The sequence below is a fragment of the Phascolarctos cinereus genome, unplaced genomic scaffold (genome assembly GCF_003287225.1).
Source record: "Phascolarctos cinereus isolate Bilbo 61053 unplaced genomic scaffold, phaCin_HiC Scaffold_4;HRSCAF=312, whole genome shotgun sequence".
Classification (NCBI taxonomy): domain Eukaryota; kingdom Metazoa; phylum Chordata; class Mammalia; order Diprotodontia; family Phascolarctidae; genus Phascolarctos; species Phascolarctos cinereus.
The window spans coordinates 377001485-377021381 of NW_027555847.1; the positions used below are offsets into that span (position 1 = coordinate 377001485).

The 19897-nt window shown below is 38.6% G+C and overlaps 1 protein-coding gene across 3 annotated transcripts in view; it reads right to left on the reverse strand.

Annotated features, from left to right (window-relative positions):
• KATNAL2 (katanin catalytic subunit A1 like 2) overlaps positions 1–19897 on the reverse strand; it is a 105459-nt gene that overhangs the window by 25405 nt on the left and 60157 nt on the right. For all 3 annotated transcript variants that reach the window (XM_020985773.2, XM_020985779.2, XM_020985776.2), the window contains 5 exons: positions 15606–15704; positions 13619–13682; positions 13271–13389; positions 6154–6245; positions 3341–3451 (listed from right to left, as the gene is read on the reverse strand). In XM_020985773.2, the coding sequence (XP_020841432.1) occupies positions 3341–3451; positions 6154–6245; positions 13271–13389; positions 13619–13682; positions 15606–15704 (485 nt within the window). The remainder of the gene's footprint in view (positions 1–3340; positions 3452–6153; positions 6246–13270; positions 13390–13618; positions 13683–15605; positions 15705–19897) is intronic.

Genomic DNA, 19897 nt, shown 5'->3' on the forward strand with positions numbered 1-19897 from the left:
AACAGCTGATATTATGATAAGATAGTGCTAACCCTACTGCTTATTACTGAGAGGAGACAAGGAAAAGAGCAAGCAACTCAACTGTAAATTACCTACTTAGTATGTACCGTGTTCTGAATACTTCGACAGGTGTTACTGGGGATACAATCAATCAACATTTAAGTATCTCCAACCTATGTGCCAGGTACTATGCTTAGTGCTGGAGATCAAATGGCAAAAATCTAAGAGTCCCTGCCTTCAAAGAGTTTACATTTTATAGGGGAAGACAATCTGTACACATAGATATACAAAGTATATGCAAAAAAATTATGGGGGGGGAGGGTACTAGCCCCTGAAAAGACCAGGAAAGGCCTTCATCTCGTGAAGGAGATGAACTGAGCTTTGAAAAAAAATGAGGTGAAATGAGAGAGAATTTCAGGCTTGCAGGATAGCCTATATAAAGACCGAAATAGGAAATGCAATATTGTGTGTAAGAAGGCCATTCTTGATTCCCTCAGTTTTTGGCTCCTCCTCCTAAGTCCCATAGCAAATTACACTGAATTTATTTTTCATATTGTATGTATTCATATATGTTCATTTGTATTTACTTTTATATGTACATGCTGTTTTTGTAAATAAAATGTAAACTCCTTTAGGTTTTGTCTCAGTGACTGATATACAGTGGGCATATGTAACAAATGCTTTTCAACTGGATAATTTTTAATTGGAGGAGGCGGAGACAAGGCAGGGACACCAATCAGGAAGCTATTCCTTCGATGACTGTGGAAGAGAGGGTGAGGCTGACAACTTTGTGCAATTCTGCCTCTCTTAAATCAAATTCATAAGCAAGTCAAGAGATCACCCCTCTTTGAAAATCCAGGACAAACAACAATAGTACAGGGGATAAGTGATGAAGGCTTAAATCAGGGTGGTGGTAGTGGCAGCTCTGTGAGTGGAAGGGAGGAGGGGGATATGAAAGATGCAGTACAGGTAGAAAGGACAAGTTCTGACAACTGAATGGATATGATAGGTGAGGGTGTGAACCTGGATGCTGGGAAGCCTGGTGTTACCATTACAAGAAATAGGGAAGTTCTTCAGAAGGATAGGTTTGGGGGAGAATATAATGAGTTTGGTTCTGGATATTTTAAGTCTGAAATGTCTTGGGGATATCCAATTCAAAATATCCAATAGGCAGCTGGTGGTGGAGATCCGGAGATCAGGAGAAACCAGAGCTAGATATGAATGAATGAGCGTTATGTGCTAAGCACTGGGGATACAAGTGTTTAAGTGGACACAATCTCTGCAAATGTGACAGGTGAGACATAAGACCAAGATGCAGAGTTAGGGACAGCAAATGACCCTAGAAACTTCAGCTATACCCATAATTTGGAGAATAGACATATCTTCAGTTTGAGAAAAACTGTAGTTCATGTTACTGATCTTTTTCAGCTGAGATCACATATGTTGGTCACTCACACACACACACAATCACAAAGGACTGCCTTCCAATAAGAAAGATACCACAGTAAATAACAGAGACAACAAAGGGGAGAGGGAGCTTCAAACCTGACTTTTCCACAGCAGCTAAATGTAATGCAATCTGGGCAGACTGGTGAACAAACACATGAGCGAAAAACACAGGTTGCCAGGCAAAAGAAGAGACAGGAGTCCATCAATTAACTACAGCTTTATTTTCACTCTTTTCTTTCAAGACAACTTATAACACAACTTTACTTTCTTTTTCAAATTTTTTAAATTTTTAATTAATTTATTTTGAATGACCAACAATCACTTCCATAAGCTTTTGAGCTTTAAATTTTGCTTCCCCCTCCCTCCCCCCTTCCTCCCCAAGATGGTGCACAATCTGACAACTTTGCTTTCAATGCAAATCATTTTACTCGCATTATTTCTTCCAAATTTCTGATTTTTTAATCTGGGACTTTGATTTCCCAGAGGATACATGAAGCTGCAAGCCCACTGCTAACAGCTGAGCAGAGGTCAGCTTTAACTTGCTTCACACCTTGATTATTGGGGCAAATTATCATCGAGTTAAGTAGACATCTAAAGATAGGATTTGCCTTAATGGCTCTGTTAAATATCCTTTTTCCCTCAGGACTCCTAGGCTTGGATGCTCAGCAATTGAGGCAGGTCAAATTATCCCTAATTGTGAACACTAAACATTTCTAACCTGCCTATTATCTTAAATGATAACATTAAAGTTGAAATATTTATTATTCCTCTGCTTATTTTCACATGAAATGACCCAGATGAGATGTTATTTCTCCTTTCTCTACCTACCTCTCCCTGATGCAGCAGGTCAGGGAAAGAGCTAAATATGCAGAAATCTTGTGCTTGGTTTTTCTCATGAGAAAGGAGCCAACTTCTTCCTCTTCAGAGTGGAATGAATAAGTTAATAGAGCCCTAAGGGATAGCTGAGCGTCCTGCCCTTAAAGATGCCTCAAATAGGGTTTGGCGCTAGCCTGAAAGAACTTCCTCAGCTCCAGAAAGGTCAATGATTACTCTACTCACTAGAAGAATCAAGATTATTACATGTATTCTCTTTGAGAACATGACTAACTCTTTCTTATGACACATACCCGTCTTCGCATTTATAGAGTACTACACAGTTTCCAAGGGCTTTTGTAGACATCATCCTATATGATGATTGTGTCACTCTGAGGAAGGAAGGTGTTCTTATTCCCATTTTCACCTTCATGACATATATACTGCTGCAGGTGAAATGGATGAAGAGAAATGGAATAAGAAATTTGGAGATCTGGGGCCTAATCCAGTCTCTGCCATGAATCTGGCATGAGACCAGAGAAATCACTGTCACTTCGCCAGGCCTTTTAGTTCAGTCTATTTACTATTTGATTGACCCTAAAACCAGGATCCTAATGGTGGATTATGTATTTAATTACAGAATATTTATTTTTCTACTTACTGTGCTCTCATTAAAGAAAAGATTTTCTTCTTAACTTTAAAAAAATATGCCCATTAAATCTAACCACAACACTTCAGGAACACTCTGAGCCCTGGAGATTTTTAAGCACTTTACAGATCTATGTCAAAGCCTTGTGTGACTTAAATATCATTTTTTAAAACATTTGACTTTAAAATGGAAGTAGTCCATTTAAAATATTAGCATATGGTAGTGCTAACATATGTTTTCTTTATTAAGGATGATTCTTACTTGGTACAAGTAGTAAGAATTACAGAGCCTAAAAGAAAAGCTTCAAATTAATCTTCAAATGCTTTAACCAAATATAAAAGCTTTTCCCTAAGTTCTTTGGATGAAATCTTTATCTGTGCTTAAAGGCTCAGGCAAATGTATTCAAAATGCACCATCCTGGTCTCTTACCATGGCTGATTAGAAGCTGCTAACACAAAGACAAGGTCTTCAGATCGGGCCAACCCATCCATCTGCATTAGTAATTCTGTTTTCATCCGAAGACTTCCTTCATGTTCTCCCCTACCAAGAAGAAAAAAAGCATGAATTTCCAAATTGATGGGGAACCATCACTTCTGTTTCTAACAGTGTAACTCATAGTAACTAACTCCTAGTCACTATTTCAAATTCTTTCCAACTACAAACCATGATTAAATTATACTAGCTAACACTCATGCATTATGTCAGATTCCCCCTTCATTTTACTGCGCTAAGAAGCCGCTGATATTGAAGCCAAAAAAACAAAAACAAAAACCATATGACTTAGTTTAATCTTGGCATAAAGATTAACAGAATGGAAATGAGTGAATGCTAATGGTGGTATTTAACAGGAAAAGCCATCAAATTGAGGATTGGCAGTAAACTAGGAAACAGCAGAAGACAAAGGTGTTATTGGTGTTATTGGTGGATTAAAGGTGACAAAGCTGTGTCCATCTGCAGCATTATATGTATTATATAGTCTCTTCATAAGCCAATGTACACAGGCTGCTTATTTTTAGGGATCTGAAACTGTTACAAGAAGACACATTAATAGCCAAACTGAAGCTGTTTTCCATGCTTCTGAGAGAAGAACCAATATCAGTACAATGAAGGTAAAGCCTACCCCATACACAGTCAGAATGGTTTTCTGCACAATTAAGTTTGTCTCCTACCCCTTCCCTTTCCTCCAAAACCACTGTCAATAAGGGAAAAAAACTCTTTTCATAGGCTTGGATAACTCATATTGGCTACCTGCATTGACCAAATCATCAGAAAGCTGCTCAGCCATTTGTTTTCACTTTGTTTCTTTACACTCAACTAAAAGGATGAGCATTTAAATTCTTGTCTTTTGAGGACAGTTAGGTGGCACAGTGGATAGAGTGCTGGGCCTGGAGTCAGGAAGACCTGAGTTCAAATCCAGCCTCAGACACTTACTAGACGTGTGACTACGGGCAAGTCACTTAACACTGTGTGCCTCAGTTCCCTCACTTGTCAAGTGAGCTGGAGGAGGAAATGGCAAATCACTCCAGTATCTTTGCCAAGAAAACTTCAAATGCAGTCACAAAGAGTCAGAAACAACTGAACAACAACTTTTGAGGACAGTAGAACTTTCCATTTCTTGCCCTAAAGGTGGAAGCCATGCATTCAAGGGAAGCCATGGTCCAGTGGGATTGGTAGTTGAAAGGTCTAGAATAAAATCCTGACTCTGCCCTTTCTTAACTACTATGTGACCCATGGCAAGTCACTTACTTTCTCTAGGCCTCAGTTTCCTTATCTGTAAAGTGATAGAGATGGACAAGATGGCCTTTAAGGTTTCTTCCACTTCTAGCTCTATGATTCTATATAGAGGATGGCAAAGAGGGTAAGAAAGTTTGCACAGCAACACAGTGTGGATCCATACTGTCTCCAGGAATTACTTATCCCCTAATTGGATGGATTTTCTTAAAAGTTATCACTTAACAGAGGAGAGAGGGGAGGGAAGGAAAGAATTTGGAACTCAAATTTTTTTTTTTTAAAAATTAAAATTATTTTTACATGTAACTGGAAAAACAAAATATTTGGGGAAAGAAGATACCACTTAAATTTTTTTTCCCAGTACAATTCAAAATTTTATAGGACGATGACAAGATGGAATGCATCTGAAGGACAAATGAGAAGGTGAGGGACCTAGATTATACTCTGTAAGGACCAGTTATAGCTACTTCATACGGAAAAGAGTAGATTTGGGAATGGGACAGGAGACACGACAGCCATCTTCAACTGTCTGAAGAAGCCATCACGTGGAAAAGAAAATAGATTTGTTCTCTTTGGCCCCAGAGGACTCAACTAGGAACAGATAGAAATTGTAAGGAAGTAGATTTGTTTGATATAAGAAAAACTGCCAACAGTTTTCCAACAGTAAAAATTGTCCAAAAGCCACACATTCTGCCTGGGAGCCAGTGGGGTTCCCCGTCTCTGGAGGTAAATCAAGAAGCTGCTGTCAGCTATGCTATAGAGGGGATGCCTATTCAAATACAGGTTGACCTCTGGCATCCATGCCAAGTCCAAGATTCCAGGTTGGACAAGATGGCCTCCTTCTAACTGTAAGATTCTATAATGCCTTGAAACAACTCTGATCTAGGCATAAAACTAAAAAAATAAAGTATCTTTCAGAAAAAAAGGAGAATATTCACAGGCTGGACAGCTGTTCTTTCTTGCTGGTGATGTTAGAAGTACTGAATCTTTGGCCACAGCATGCAGGATATTGGTTTAGATATGGTGCATACCTGACCTGATGTTACAGAGAACGAAGGTTGTTTCCCTGGCCTAGCACAGCTAAAAGGACTTTCTCTGGAGAAGGGTTTTGTGAGGGCATGGAATATAAACCTGACCTGAGAGGGACGGCTCTGCTGTGACTGACAGACAGTCCTTGGATCCAGAGAAAAGCCACTACGTCCAACTCATTCATGCCACCAAGATGATGCTGGCAGCATAGTACACTGGGCCTGGATGATCTTCAGTCTTGAAAACCACTCCCGGGTAGAGGATAAATTTTTGCCAGTCAAAGAAACTATTTAAAGCATCTATTCAATTAACAAGATTTAATTTAAAGAACTTTCCATCTGTTTGCTGAAAATGTTGGCTTATTAATGGGCTTATTCTTCTGGTAAATGTTGATGGGTTTCTGATCATCAGACACACAAGAGGGGGAAAAAATGACAACAAAAAATATATTATTCTGTAATGAAAGACAAATTTTCACTCACCCCGGAGCAGTGCCTCTCTGACTCATGACTGACTCTAGTTCATCCAGAAAGATTGTCGAAGGGGCATGATACCGAGCAAGTTCAAATAACACCTGTACCAAGGGAAAAAACAACTGTTAAAATGTTCAAGTTAAAAGTCTTAGCAGCTCTCACTTAAGGGCTTATAAGGATGAAATCATTAAGCATTAATGTTGTACTTGGTGAATCATGATAACAGTTACAACCATTGCACTTATTCATCCTAACACTATCCCTTGGGGTTCAATGCTCTTATTTCCATTAATCATTTGTTAAAATTCTATCCAGAAAGGGTAAGTGATTTGCCCAAGGTTACCCAATCCTCAGCGGGTAAGCTCAAACTGGAAACTCATTCCCTGACTTCCCAGTCTAGTGGTTAGCCCCTGCTAACAAAACAGAAGCTAGAAGTGCATCATAACATATGGGCACAACAGCTATGTTTTTTAAAAGCCACTCACGATGATTTCTCTCATCAGTAATAGATTTATGGTTACAAATAATTGCTAGGAATAACTGCAGAAGGGTTTTTCTAGGAAAGGGGGTGGGGAACAGAAGTAACAGGATGTGCAATAAGACTTTAGTCTCAAAGAAACCAGGTCCAGATTGATCATCAGAAATAGTCTAGTTTAAACAGTCTCCTGTTTATTTCCTTGCTATAAAACAGGATGATCACAAGGTTGGTAATGAATAGAGCAACCGCAATCTACTCCAACGAAGAATAAAAAGTGAAAGATACAACATAACAGAGCTGTATCACAAATGCACTTAAGTAAGCTCAACCACATGCATTAAACAACAAAAAAGAAAAAGAAAAAACAGATTTGCACCCAGCAATTCAGGCACAAAACCATCCGGTGGCACTGGGAAACAGGTCATCCACAGGCCATGTTCCCTGAGCCTCACCTTCAAGCCCCCTGGAACCGGGACAACCCATGAGAAGAGTCCAGATTGGTTTACAGCCACCACTGGTTTACCCTTCTCATCTTCAAATGATAAGTAACAGGGTCTCATCCAGCTGCAGTTTGATAAGACTCCATTTCAAACTCCTAAACTTTATGAGATTTAAGACATTGGAAGGAAGCTAATTTTGACTATGAAGGATTGTTGCTTTATGGGCTGACTGCCAACCCCAGAATACGATAAAATCACAATGTGCTGCATACTCACCTTTTTGTTTTGTTTTTACTAAATTGTCTTCTAGGGTAATCGCCTCATTTTACAGTTGAAGAAACTGACCTCAGAGAAGTGAGGTGATTTACCCAAGGTCAGAAAATGGGAAAAGACAGAGTCAAACCTGAGGGCCCCAATTCTCAGTCCAGTGTTCTTTCCACAATATCAGAATAAGTACGTGATGAATATGCTTAGGATAGCATACCTAAGGATCCCCAAGGACTTGGAGGAAGTCAGGTGGATCCTCTATAGAACTTGTGGAATTGAAAGAAGGTAGGCAACAAGTTGCATGCATTTGCTAAAGAGATCACTCAACTATTCAATAGCAATCACATTCTTAAGGGGCACGAACAAATGCCTTCACCCATTAGGAGAAGAGGTACATAACCAAACCGTTATCTATAAATAACTCTTTAACTGAAATAAGAGAAACAAATGTCAGGAAAACTCTCCTCTCTGATTTAGGGGAAGGTCCTAAAGGTCCTGTGAAAGGCTTCTAAACAAAGAGAGTAGATTTATGCCAGGCCGGGTGGTTTTCCACCAAGCTGATGCCAAGGGCTTAGAAAGTCAAGACAGTGTTCAATGTGAGTTCTGACAGGATGTGAATTCCTGAAGTCAGTGGAAGTTATATTTTCCTTTTTCTAATTGGTTTTTTAAACACAAAGGATGGGGGCGGGTAGCCAGTATGAATTTATGATAGCGTATGCCTGTAATCCCTGTTAACAGGGAGCCAATGCTGGCAGATCTCTTGAGTTTGGGAGTTCTGGGCTGCAGTGGGCTGGGTGGATAGGGTGTCTGAGTTAAGTTCATATTAATATATATGGTGATCCTCCAGGAGCAAGGGGCCATGAGGTTACCTAAGGAGAGGCAAACTGGCCCAAGTCAGAAATAGAATGGGTCAAAGCTCCCATGTTGATCATGGTGGAATCCTGTCCACAAGAAGTCCCTGTACTTCCTGCCCCTCCAGACAGGGCAAGAGAAAAAAGACCCAGTCTTAAAAATTTGAAAACAAAACAAAAAGAGTTGGACTGGGTCAAGGAAAGCAAATGAATTTTTCTCCACTAAATTGGCCTTAAATACAACAAAACCCCAAATAACTGGAACCCTAGTGAAATGTGTGAATCTGGCTAAATGAATTTTCTGGTTAATTCAAGATTAACAAAAAAAGTCTTTTTCAACCCACCCTTGATGCAAATGTTGTTAGGGCATCTAAGCTGATTTACTTGTTTCACTCAAGTCCAGTCTTCAGGGAACATTACTGAACTTCTCTCTGATAAAATGTTTGCAGGGTTTTAGTCCTAAACATCAATTCTCATTACAGATGGAAAAGGTCTGGGAGACTGAGCTGAATGTGTACTGCTTCTGGGACATTCTGATTCTGATTGAAGAGTGTGAGTGTGTGTGTGTGTGTGTGTGTGTGTGTGTGTGTGTGTGTTCCAACTGTAGGTTATGTGGTATTTTTTTGTTTTGTTTGCAGGGGTGAGGAAATGAATAAATTCTGAATGTTAACTTTTTAGAAACATTGGATTTATAAAAAGTAGACCAGTTTTTTAAAAAATTAGGTTAATTGAGAATTCTGGTTACTTGGATCTTGGTTATTTGAGATTTTACTACATCCTTTTAGTACCTACCGATGAGAACACATAGACCACAAATTTGAAGTCACTTAATAAGCTAAAAGTGACATACATGAAAGCTTCCAAATAAGCCACAATCTGTTGAAAAGAAGCTGAATGGTAGGCCCAGGGAATGCCAATTCAGCCATTGAAATATGAGAAGTAATTTTTTTAACTACAGGAATATTTGAACAAATGAGATGTTTGTGAAAGCATTTTGTAAAACTTAAAGTACTATGTAAACATAAACTAATGTTATTATTTTCTTATGCTTACTCATTAAACATTCTTCTGAACGTACCAGTATAAATCACATTGCTGATTTCTCCATTCCTCCCCCACTATATTCAAGAGGTAATTATACTTGGGATCTCACCATTGCCCTTAAGGGTTCTATTTCCATAATAAAAAATGTTTATATTCCTCTACCTACCTCTTATCATTCTATCTCTCCCTATGCCTCACCTTCCTAAAGCTATTTTTTGACCACATCCTACTCTACATAGAAGCTGTTCCAAACCATATTTTCTCTCTTCAACCCTCTCAACAGAGAAGCGTCTGGAATAATAGAGAGAACAGACTTGGATTCAAGTCTTGCCTGAGACACATACTAATTGTGTGTTCCTGGTCAAGTCACATAACCTCTTGGTTCTCCCAGCAGCTAAATTTCAGAGCAGTTACTGATTTATATGGGTAGATGGAATTTTCTCAAACCAGGAGTTCCCTATGCCAATGAAATCACAGATTTAATAAAAAAAAAAAAAGAAAACAAAAGAAAATTGACACTTACATGGCACTTAAAGTTTCTAAAGAACTTTATATATTATATCATTTGAGATAGTGTATAATATATAATAAATGTAAGCAAAGTGCTATGCAAGTACAAGGGAGGAAAGGTTAAGTGGAAAGGGGAAGGGCCAGCTGAAAGAAGGTTCAGAAGACTTCATGGCAGAAATCATTACGAAGTTGGTTTTTACAGAACATAGTGGAATTCAATAGTAGAACAGCAATTCCAGAAACAGGGACAAAGGAACAAAGGAAAGAAAGTATGAGTTCGTGCAGGGGACAAGAAGTAGTTCACGGGGGTTGAAAGGCAGAAGACCTGAAAGAGAATAACCTCAACAATAGGGAAGACAGATTACATGAGGAAGTGGGGCGGTGCCAAACCGTGGAGGCCTCTGACTACCTAGATTTTACTTAGGTGGCCATTGAAGACTTAGAAGCAAAGGAATGACATCAACTTGCTTACACAATGCATAAAGAAGAGAGATCTGGCCACAGTGTGAAACAGGGTTTGAAGGGTGTAGAGAGTAGAAATGGGAAGAACTATTAGGAGGCTAGTCTTAAGAGTCCAGGTAGGACTAATGATGGCCTGAATCCCAACGGTGGCAATAGAAACAGGGCATACGTGAGAGAGTACGCGCAAGAGCAATTTCACGAGGTTTAGTAAATGGATTGTACGAGTGGCGAGAGAGAAAACAGTGAAAAAGGGTACCAAGAATTCTAACCTAAGAGACTGAGTGAGTGCTGGGACCCCTGAGAAGCAGCCTGGGATGAAAGAGTGAAGAGGAGTCAGGGAGACATGGATTCAAATCCAGCTGCCTCAGACACTTACACGGTGTATAGCTCTGGGTAAATCACCAAACTTTTATGAACTTTAGTTTCCTCATCTGTAAAACAAAAATAATAACAACGCCTACCTCATAGATGTGTGGTAAGGATCGATTGAAGCACTTCGCAAACCTTAAAAGTATCAACATCAACTATTGTTATTATTATTGTTATTTAATGAAGTCAGATGCACATTTCTTACAAGGGTTTTGCTCTTCTTTTTCTTTTTTTTAAAAAGCATAGGGGAGAGAGAAGGAAAATGGGGATGGGTTTTCCAAAGAAAAAGAAAGAAAAATGAGTCACTGAAGGATTTTTTTTTGTACAAAAGAAGAATAAAAGGAAGGCCAGAAAGAACTGGAGATAAGGGGGATAGCTTTGAAAGTTGCATGTGAATTTATTATATTTTAATAATATTTTATTTTTCCCCAGTTACACATAAAGTTAATTTGTAACATTCATTTTAAAAAGGATTTTAATTCCAAATTTTCTCTCCCCTCCCTGAGACAGTAAGAAATTTGATATAGATTATACATGTTCAATCACATAAAACATATTACCAAATTAGTCATGTTGGGAAAGAAGACACATACCCAAAGGGAAAAAAATCATAAAAAAAATACAGAAAATAAAAATAGTATGCTTTGATTTGCATTCAGACTCTAGCAGTTCTTTCTCTGGAGGTAGACAGCATTTTTTTCATCATGAGTTTTTTGGAGTTGTCTTGGACCATTGTACTACTGAGAATAGCTAAGTCATTCCCAGTCGATCATCATCATCCAGTATTGCCGTTACTGTGTACAATATTGTCCTGGTTCTGCCTACTTCATTTTGCATCAGTTCATATAAATCTTTCCAGATTTTTTCTAGAATTTGCCTGCTCATCATTTCTTATAGTGCAATTACATTCCATTATAATCAGATACCACAACTTGTTCAGCCATTACCCAATTGATGGGCATTCCTTCAATTTCCAATTCTTTGCCACCACAAAAAAAGCTGCTATAAATATGTTTGTACAAATAGATCCTTCCCCTGCCACACCCTTTATTTTTAATCTCTTTGGGATACAGACCTAGTAGTGGTATTGCTGGATCAAAGGGTATGCACTATCATAAGTTTTAAAGGAAAAGCAAACTGTGTATAAAGAGATTCACAGTTGCGCATACAAATATTCTTCTTCTATTTTATTAAGTATATGGAAATGCTAATTTTCTTTGATGTTTGTTAAGTTCAGAATTAAAAAAATTTTTAAAAAATTTGGCCCACAAGTTGGAGAGTAGGGTTTAGGGGAAAGATAACAAGGCTAGTTTTGGGAAGTGTTGTAATTGAGGGACCAAATGAGAAACAGTTGGAAGACGTGGGTCTGGTGCATAAGAGGAAAATCAAGCCTATCAAAAATTTGGGGAGTCATCTGTATAGAGACAAGATTTGAAGTCATGGGAAGAAATTAAAGTGTCGAGACAGAAATATATAAAAAGAAAAGGAGGGAGGACAGAGCTTTGGTACCCTGCCAATATCCTTTAGAGATTTCAAATATATTATAACCACGAATTAGGCAAACCAGGTATTGTTATCACCACTGTACAAGTGAAGAAACTGGGGATCAACAATAATAATTCCACAAATATTTATTAAGCATCCACTTCTACTGTTAAGTGTTGGGGATACAGAGACAAATATAACCCAGAGCAGGTCATCAAAGAGTCTGTGTTCTATTGAGGAGTTATGATATATACCAGGTGACTTGAGGGGGGACAGTTCTAAAAAGCTTCATGGAGGAGGCGGCATCTGAGCTGAGCCTTAAAGGAAGATAAGGACTCTAAGAGGCAAAAGATGAGGAGAGACTACATATCATGGATGGGATGCTGAGTTTGGAGATGGGCTAGCATTTCAGTATGAGTAGAATATAAAAGTATATGAAAGGCAAAAATGTGAAACAGAGCTGAAACAGGATGTTTGAGCCAGACAGCAGAGGAACTCAAATGCCAAACAAAGAAATTAACTAAAAAGGTGTTTGTTTTGTTTTGTTTTGTTTGTTTAAAGCTGGACAATCAAAGAAGGGAGAAAGCTGCTGCTTAGAGTGCATGGGATAACAATAACTAAAGACAAAAGGAAAGCTGAATTGTTTAATTCTTATTTTGTTTCTGTTTTCTCTGTCAATGACAATAATCCACGGCCTGGGAAAGGATGGAAATAAAATGGGCAATGAGTTGTTGACAGGCAGCTAGATGGCACCATGGTGCACAGAGCTCTGGGTCTGGAGGAGTCAAGAAGACCCCAGTTTAAAGCCCTCCTCAAACACTTAGTAGGTGTAGGACAGGCAAGTCACTAAACTGCTGGTTGCCTCAGTTTCCTCAGCTGTAAAATGGAGAAAATTAACAGCATTTACCTCCTAAAGTTATAGTGAGGACCAAATGAGATCATGCAGCAGACAGTAGGTGCTGTATAAATGCTTTCATCTGTCTCAATTCCCCCAAGGAACTAGAATCCAGAGGGGATGATTGTCCTTTGTTAATGATCCTATGACAGGATGTGTGATCAAAGGCCAAGTGAAAACAGTCATTCTATTTTGTATGTTCTTGGAAAATAAAATCCCACAGTAAAATTTCTCACAAGCATCATCTTTGAAACCAGGGGAAATCACCTCCTCACTTCTTTCTACCCTACAAGAACTTATAGAAAACAAAATCAGGAGTTCCTACCCGGACGAGTTTTTCTGAATCACCTCTCCACTTGCTGACAATAGTGGATGCAGAAATATTAAAGAAGGTTGTTTTGCATTCAGTAGCCACAGCTTTAGCCAACAAAGTCTTTCCAGTACCTAGAGACGCAAGAATGAGATTGAACTTTCTTAAATGCATAAAACACGGAGATGCAGAAGCCAGATACCATATGGAGGTGGGCTCAGCTGGGCTGAAACCTACAATAGCAACTTTTCCAATGGGCAGAAGTAAAATATAACACTTTCAAAATGAACTCATCCCTCTCAACAAAAGGATAAGTCAGTTAACACAGAAACAAAAGTAGAAGATATAAAAATGTGTATTTACCTGGCGGGCCATAAAGTAATAGTCCTTTCCATGGGGAAAGAATCCCCGTAAACAGCTGTGGATACTATGGAAACAAGAGAAATTCAGGGACAATTATGTTTTTGTACCAATGTGTACTAGGAAAATTAGCAAAGACAAGAGTGACAAACATAAAATCCAGGTCTCTCATAGAGTAGAGCTATGAGGTGTATTGAATAGGATCAAATTTCATGTCTGGTGACCAACTTGATTTTCCGGCTTTGAATTTTTCAAAAATTTATTCTTAATAAAGGTGCATGTAGACACTATGTCTGGCAGCACATTTCACAGTATTTCTTACAGGCTTGTCATTATTTTGCCCTGAATTCTATATGTTTACTACTCTTGAGAAATTTGTAGAAAATGATAATCTATAGAAGTTGATAGAAGTCCTTTGCCAGTGTATTTCTGCTTAAAGATAAAAAGAATTACCAGAACTAATGAATACAGAATATATGAATTAAGCAGCTATGCATCACTACCATTTTGAAGTGGCATGTTTCATGCAAGAATCACATTCAGTAACAAATTCGGTAGGAAATAAAACAAAGAATCTTCACTATTAACAGATATCCTTGTGATTTAGTAATCTGAACTTTTGGTGTGCAGGCCCACAGACCAACAGACATGAAGGTGAGGTGGGGAAGAATTTTACAAATTAGAAATAGTAAGTTGATACTTTTATGACGTTCATACAATTCCAACATATGTTTTCCAGTGCAATTCAGATGTCATGTCAAAATGACATAAATACTTAGAGGATCTGCACCTTAATCAGTGAAGAGAACTCCCATGTGTAGGAAGGCCTCCCACCAAAGCAGATTGCAATTCTATCGATGTCTTAGTAGAGAAGTTCTTTGTTGCCTGAGGCTGGCACATATAAATCTACCAAGATGTAGACAGTGGTAGAAGGAAGAAAAACACTCTCCCTTTTTTCTTTTAGCTTATCATAATGGGATTTTATTTGGATTGATTGATTAAAATTCAACAAGTATTTGAAACTTTGCTACCTGGTACAAGACACTATCATTAGATTGTGAGCTCTTTGAGAATAGGGATTGTCTCTTACATTCTATTGAATCTGTGGTGCTTAGTACAGTAACTAGCACATAGTAAATATTTAATAAATATTTATTAATTGACTGATAGGTAGGTGCTGTAAGGAATACAAAGTTGAATGAAACAGTCTCTACCCTCAAGGAACTTGTAATCAGAAGAAATAAAACAAGTACATAGTACCTTATCTTAAGGTATCGTAAGTATCTTAAGAAAGGGACAAAGGGATTGAGAAAAATAAACTATATCCAGGTGGGCGGCTTTAGCTGTGTGATCTTTCCAGTGTTGGTAATTGCTCTGTGCCTCAGTTTCCTTACCTTTATAAAGATATTTAATGATCTCTAAGGGCCCTTCTAGCACTAACATTTTCAATAACCTATAACTCTTTCTGATTCTCAATTTATTCACCTATAAAATGGGGATAATAAATAATACTTAGTCTATCTGCCTCACACAGGGTCCAATGAGGATAATATGGGATAAAGCATGTGGATGAGCTTTGCCCTTTTAAAGGAAGGCATTTTCACTATAAAAGGTATATTTTTAAGAGACTGATGTGAAGTTGAATAGACATGCTATTCAAAGAATAACTGAATGTATCCAATTATCCCTAAGTCCTAAATCTACAATCCTATGGCTCTATGATCTTAAGGAGTTATTTCACCCAGCCAATTGTTTCAGACTAGGTCATCAATATGATAGGGTTTCCAAATGGACATTAACATTATGGATTTGGCTTTAGATTGCCCCAATCTGGGCAAAGCAGCATGATATGGCTAAGAAGCTAATTCGTGGACGACAAAACGCCCTGTACTTCATTTCCTGTTGCATGTGACTCTACCGTATATCTGTCCAATGGATATTGGGCAGGGATCACTCCCAAGAGGAGACTTTAAAGCCTTTGTGTCCTTACCCTTATAGGATACACAACAGCCTCTTTGACTAACTGCTTGGCTGCATCAAGTCCAATAATGTCACTCCACTTTATGTTGGGATTTTGCAGATAAATGTCCTGCAATGCACATTTGATCATTTGGTTAAAATTAATGTTTTTCTCTACAACAATAATAAACACAGAAGCAGAACAACACTTGACTTATAACAGGCCATAAAGTGCTAGTTATAAAAAACTTTTCACATTATACATGGACATAGTGGAATTTTTGGTTAGTTTAACAAAGGGAGGCCATGAAAATGTTCAGTTCTTTTCCCTGGAGAAGCCATTGATGACAAGATACTTCTAGAAAAATTCTCGTAACTATGGACTTCACCTGCCTTCAGTCAATAACAAATAAAGGTGATTTATGGCAATAATTAAAAAGGCTCCAGAACATGCGTTCAAATTACATGAGTTTTTACTGTGAAACAGAGTTACTGAAGGAGTACTGGGCTCTTTTTTTCTCCTTGGTCTTGCTAACACTTTCCTAATTCATTACACAAAAAGAGGTAATGCTATTTAGAAAGCAATTTCTTTTTATCCCCAGTGACAGCTCCCTGTTTCTATCAGGTAGCAATTGCTTTTACCAAATTCAAAAAAGTCAACCACAAAACTAAAGTGCAGGTTTCTCTCTTATAGGGACTTCAATCTAGTGGTTTTTAGATGCATTCGCAACTATTTGGGGCAATCAATTAAGATGGCATTTACTGATAACTAATTTAGAGTTTCTAAACTTCAATTTCACAAGAAGCATAAGAAAAGTCTCTCAGGGTCTTTCTCTGCATTGGGCCACCTGAATTTGTAAGTGTTTTATATCAGAACATGATTCAATGTCACCAAGGAAGATACAATCATGGAACTGTTTTTTCAATAAGACATTTCATAAAGATCGTGAGACCTACCAATGTGTACTAGAAATGCTAGCAAAGACATGAGGCAACAAACATTATGAAATCCAGATTCCCCCCACAGATTAGAGTTAAAAGCTGTATTTAATAAGGTTAAATTTCAGGCCTAGTGACCAACTTGGTTTTCAAAAAGTTTTTTACATGTTCCCTTGATTGCCAATCACTACTTTATGACCTACTTTGGGGAAAAGACAACTGACAAAGACCCAGAGAATGGCAAATCTACTTGGTCTTCAAAATACCTTTGGGGATGGGCAGTTATGTTCCATATTTTTTTTCAAAACTGAGATCAAGGTTAGTACTGTTATGGACAATATCCTTACAGTGTGAACTCAGAATAGGGAGAACATTTCTCATGATTAAAACTGTCCAGTGGTAGAGTAGGTTGCTTCTGGAGGCGGTAAAATCCCTAGCACTGGAAGTTCTGAAGTAGAGACTGGACATATAATCACTTTCTAGGAACAGTATAGATGGGATTCTTGCTTTAAGGACTGGCTGACTTCTAAAGACGCTTCCAGCTTACACTCTATGATTGTTTTGTCCATATTGTCCGTTTCGTAAAAAAGATGATGCATATGAATTTATGCAAAGTGAAGTAAGCAGAACTAGGAAAACAATATATACAATGAATAAATAATGTAAATGGAAAAAACAATAACAACTAAAATGAATGTATGTAGTTTATAATAATAGCTAATATTTATATAGGACTTACTATGCGCCAGGCACTGTGCTAAGTGCTTTACAATCATTATCTCATTTGGTCCTTGCAATAACCCTGGGAGTTGGGAGTTCCGCTTCTGGGAGCCAAGATGGCGGAGTGAAAAGGTAGTCGCTCTCACTCTCCCCTTATCAACCTCTGAAAACCCAGAAAATATCACCCCAGAAAAAAAACCCTGGAACACCTGAACTAGAAGAAAGACAAGGAGCAGCAGTGCAGCAGCCCAGCAAACGGGTCTCCCAGTGCCTCAGCAAAAATAAGGGAGGCAGAACTACAAGGGGCCCCAGGCGGATAAGTACCCTGCGGCATTCATCTGAAAGGAGGTGAAGAAAACAACCTAAAGGCTTCCTAAAGCCCTGGCCTTGCTGATTCCAACCCAACACCAGGTGAGCTGTAGGAGCCCTGAAGCCTCCAATTGTGAAGAAATCCTGAAGCCCAGGTGGTAGAGCAGGCAAACACCAACACCTGGACCCATGAGTGCCTCAGTGAGGGCGGGGGAACCGGTAGAAACCAGCTCAGAAAACCAGGAGACTTGGTACTCTACCACAAAGGAATCTCCCAGTGCATTAGCAGAAACGAGGGAGACAACACTGCAGGGGGCCCCAGACAGATAAACATCCTGCAGCAGCCATCTAAAAGGAGCTGAAGAAAGCTAAAGGAAAGGAAAAGCAGGCAACCTAGAATTGCCTGAAAGTTCCAGCCTTGCTGATTCCAGCCCAACACAAGGTAAGCTGCCAGAAACCTACAGCCTCCAATTCCCAGCATAAGAGGCCCCAGCACACAAAGCCAGTGACCAAGACCTAGGCTCCCAACACAAGAAGCTTGGGTCAGTACCCTCTGTTCCCCAGCAGGAGAGCTCAATCTCTTTAAAGGCCAGGGAATAAAGAAACACCATGAGTAAAAAGAAACGTACCATAGATTCATATTATGAGAAGAGTGAAGATCAAGACAGAAATTCTGAAGAGGACAACATTGTCAACAAACCCACATCTGCAACAACAAAAGGGAATATGAACTGGTCTGAAGCCCAAAAAGCCTTCTTAGAAGAGCTCAAGAAGGATTTTAATAGTCAAATGAGAGAGGTAAAAGAGTCCTTCAAAAATACAATTGGCCAGTTGGAAAAAAAATACACTGAAGAAAACAAGTCCCTAAAAAACACAATTGGCCAATTGAAGAAGGAAGGACAAAAACTAACAGAAGAGTACACTGAAGAAAACAAGTCCCTAAAAAACACAATTGGCCAGTTGAAGAAGGAAGTACAAAATCTAACAGAAGAGTATGCTGAAGGAAACAAGTCCCTAAAAAACACAATTGGCCAGTTGAAGAAGGAAGTACAAAAACTAACAGAAGAAAACAATCTGTTAAAAACTAGAATTGGACAAATGGAAACTAATGTCTGTATGAGACAGCAAGAATCAGTCAAACAAAAACAGATGAAAATGTAAAATACCTCATCAGTAAAACAACCGACCTGGAAAATCAACTCAGGAGAGACAATTTAAAAATTATTGGACTACCTGAAAATCATGATGAAAAAAAGAGCCTGGACAGTATCTTTCAGGAAAACTGCCCAGAAGTCCTAGAACCAGAAGGGAAAATAACCATAGAAAGAATCCACCGATCACCACCTGAAAGAGATCCCAAATTGACAATGCCAAGAAATATAATAGCAAAATTCCAAAATTACCAGATGAAAGAGAAGGTGCTGCAAGCAGCCAGAAAGAAAGAATTTAAATATCATGGAACCACAGTCAGGATTACACAGGACCTTGCAGCTTCTACATTAAAAGACCGCAGGGCATGGAACATGATATTCCGTAAGGCAAAGGAGCTTGGAATGCAGCCAAGGATCAATTACCCAGCAAAAATGAGCATCATTTTTCAAGGGAGGAGGTGGATATTCAACGAAATAGGAGACTTCCAAACTTTCCTGATAAAAAGACCAGAGCTCAACAAAAAATTTGATCTTCAAGTACAGGACTCAAGAAGGACTTAAAAAGGTAAATGGGACAGAAGGATACAATATGTTGTTAATAAGGGGGGGGGCTGTTTAAACCCCTACAAGGGAATATGAGACTTGCAACCCTTGAGAACTGTATTGTTATTACACCTTGTTAAAGGAGTATACATAAAGAGGGTGGATATTAGTTAACTTTGATGTAATGATAAAAAAAAATCTTCCAAATAAGTGGATCAATCTGATCTTAGAAAATATACTGAGAAAGGAGGAGGCAGACAAGGGTAAATTACATTACAGGAAAAGACACAAAATCCTATTACAGCAGAGGGAAAGAAGGGGGGGGGAGCATTGTTTGAACCTTACTCTCATCAGATTTGGCTCAAGAAGGGCATAATATAATCAGTTAGGTATAGAAATCTAACTTGCCCTATAGGCAGTAGAAGGGAAAAGGGGAAAGAAAAGGGAGGGGGGAAAGAAAAGGGGGGAAAGAAGGGAGGGAAGCAGCAGTAAGACTAAAGGGGAAGAAAAGGGAAAGGGATAATAACCCTGGGAGGTAAATGCTATTATTATCCCCATTTTACAGATGAGGAAAGTGAGGCAGAGATTAAGTGACTTGCCCAGGCTCATATAGCTACTGAGTGTCTGGCCAAGCTTGGATCCAAAGATGAGAAGATTCTTC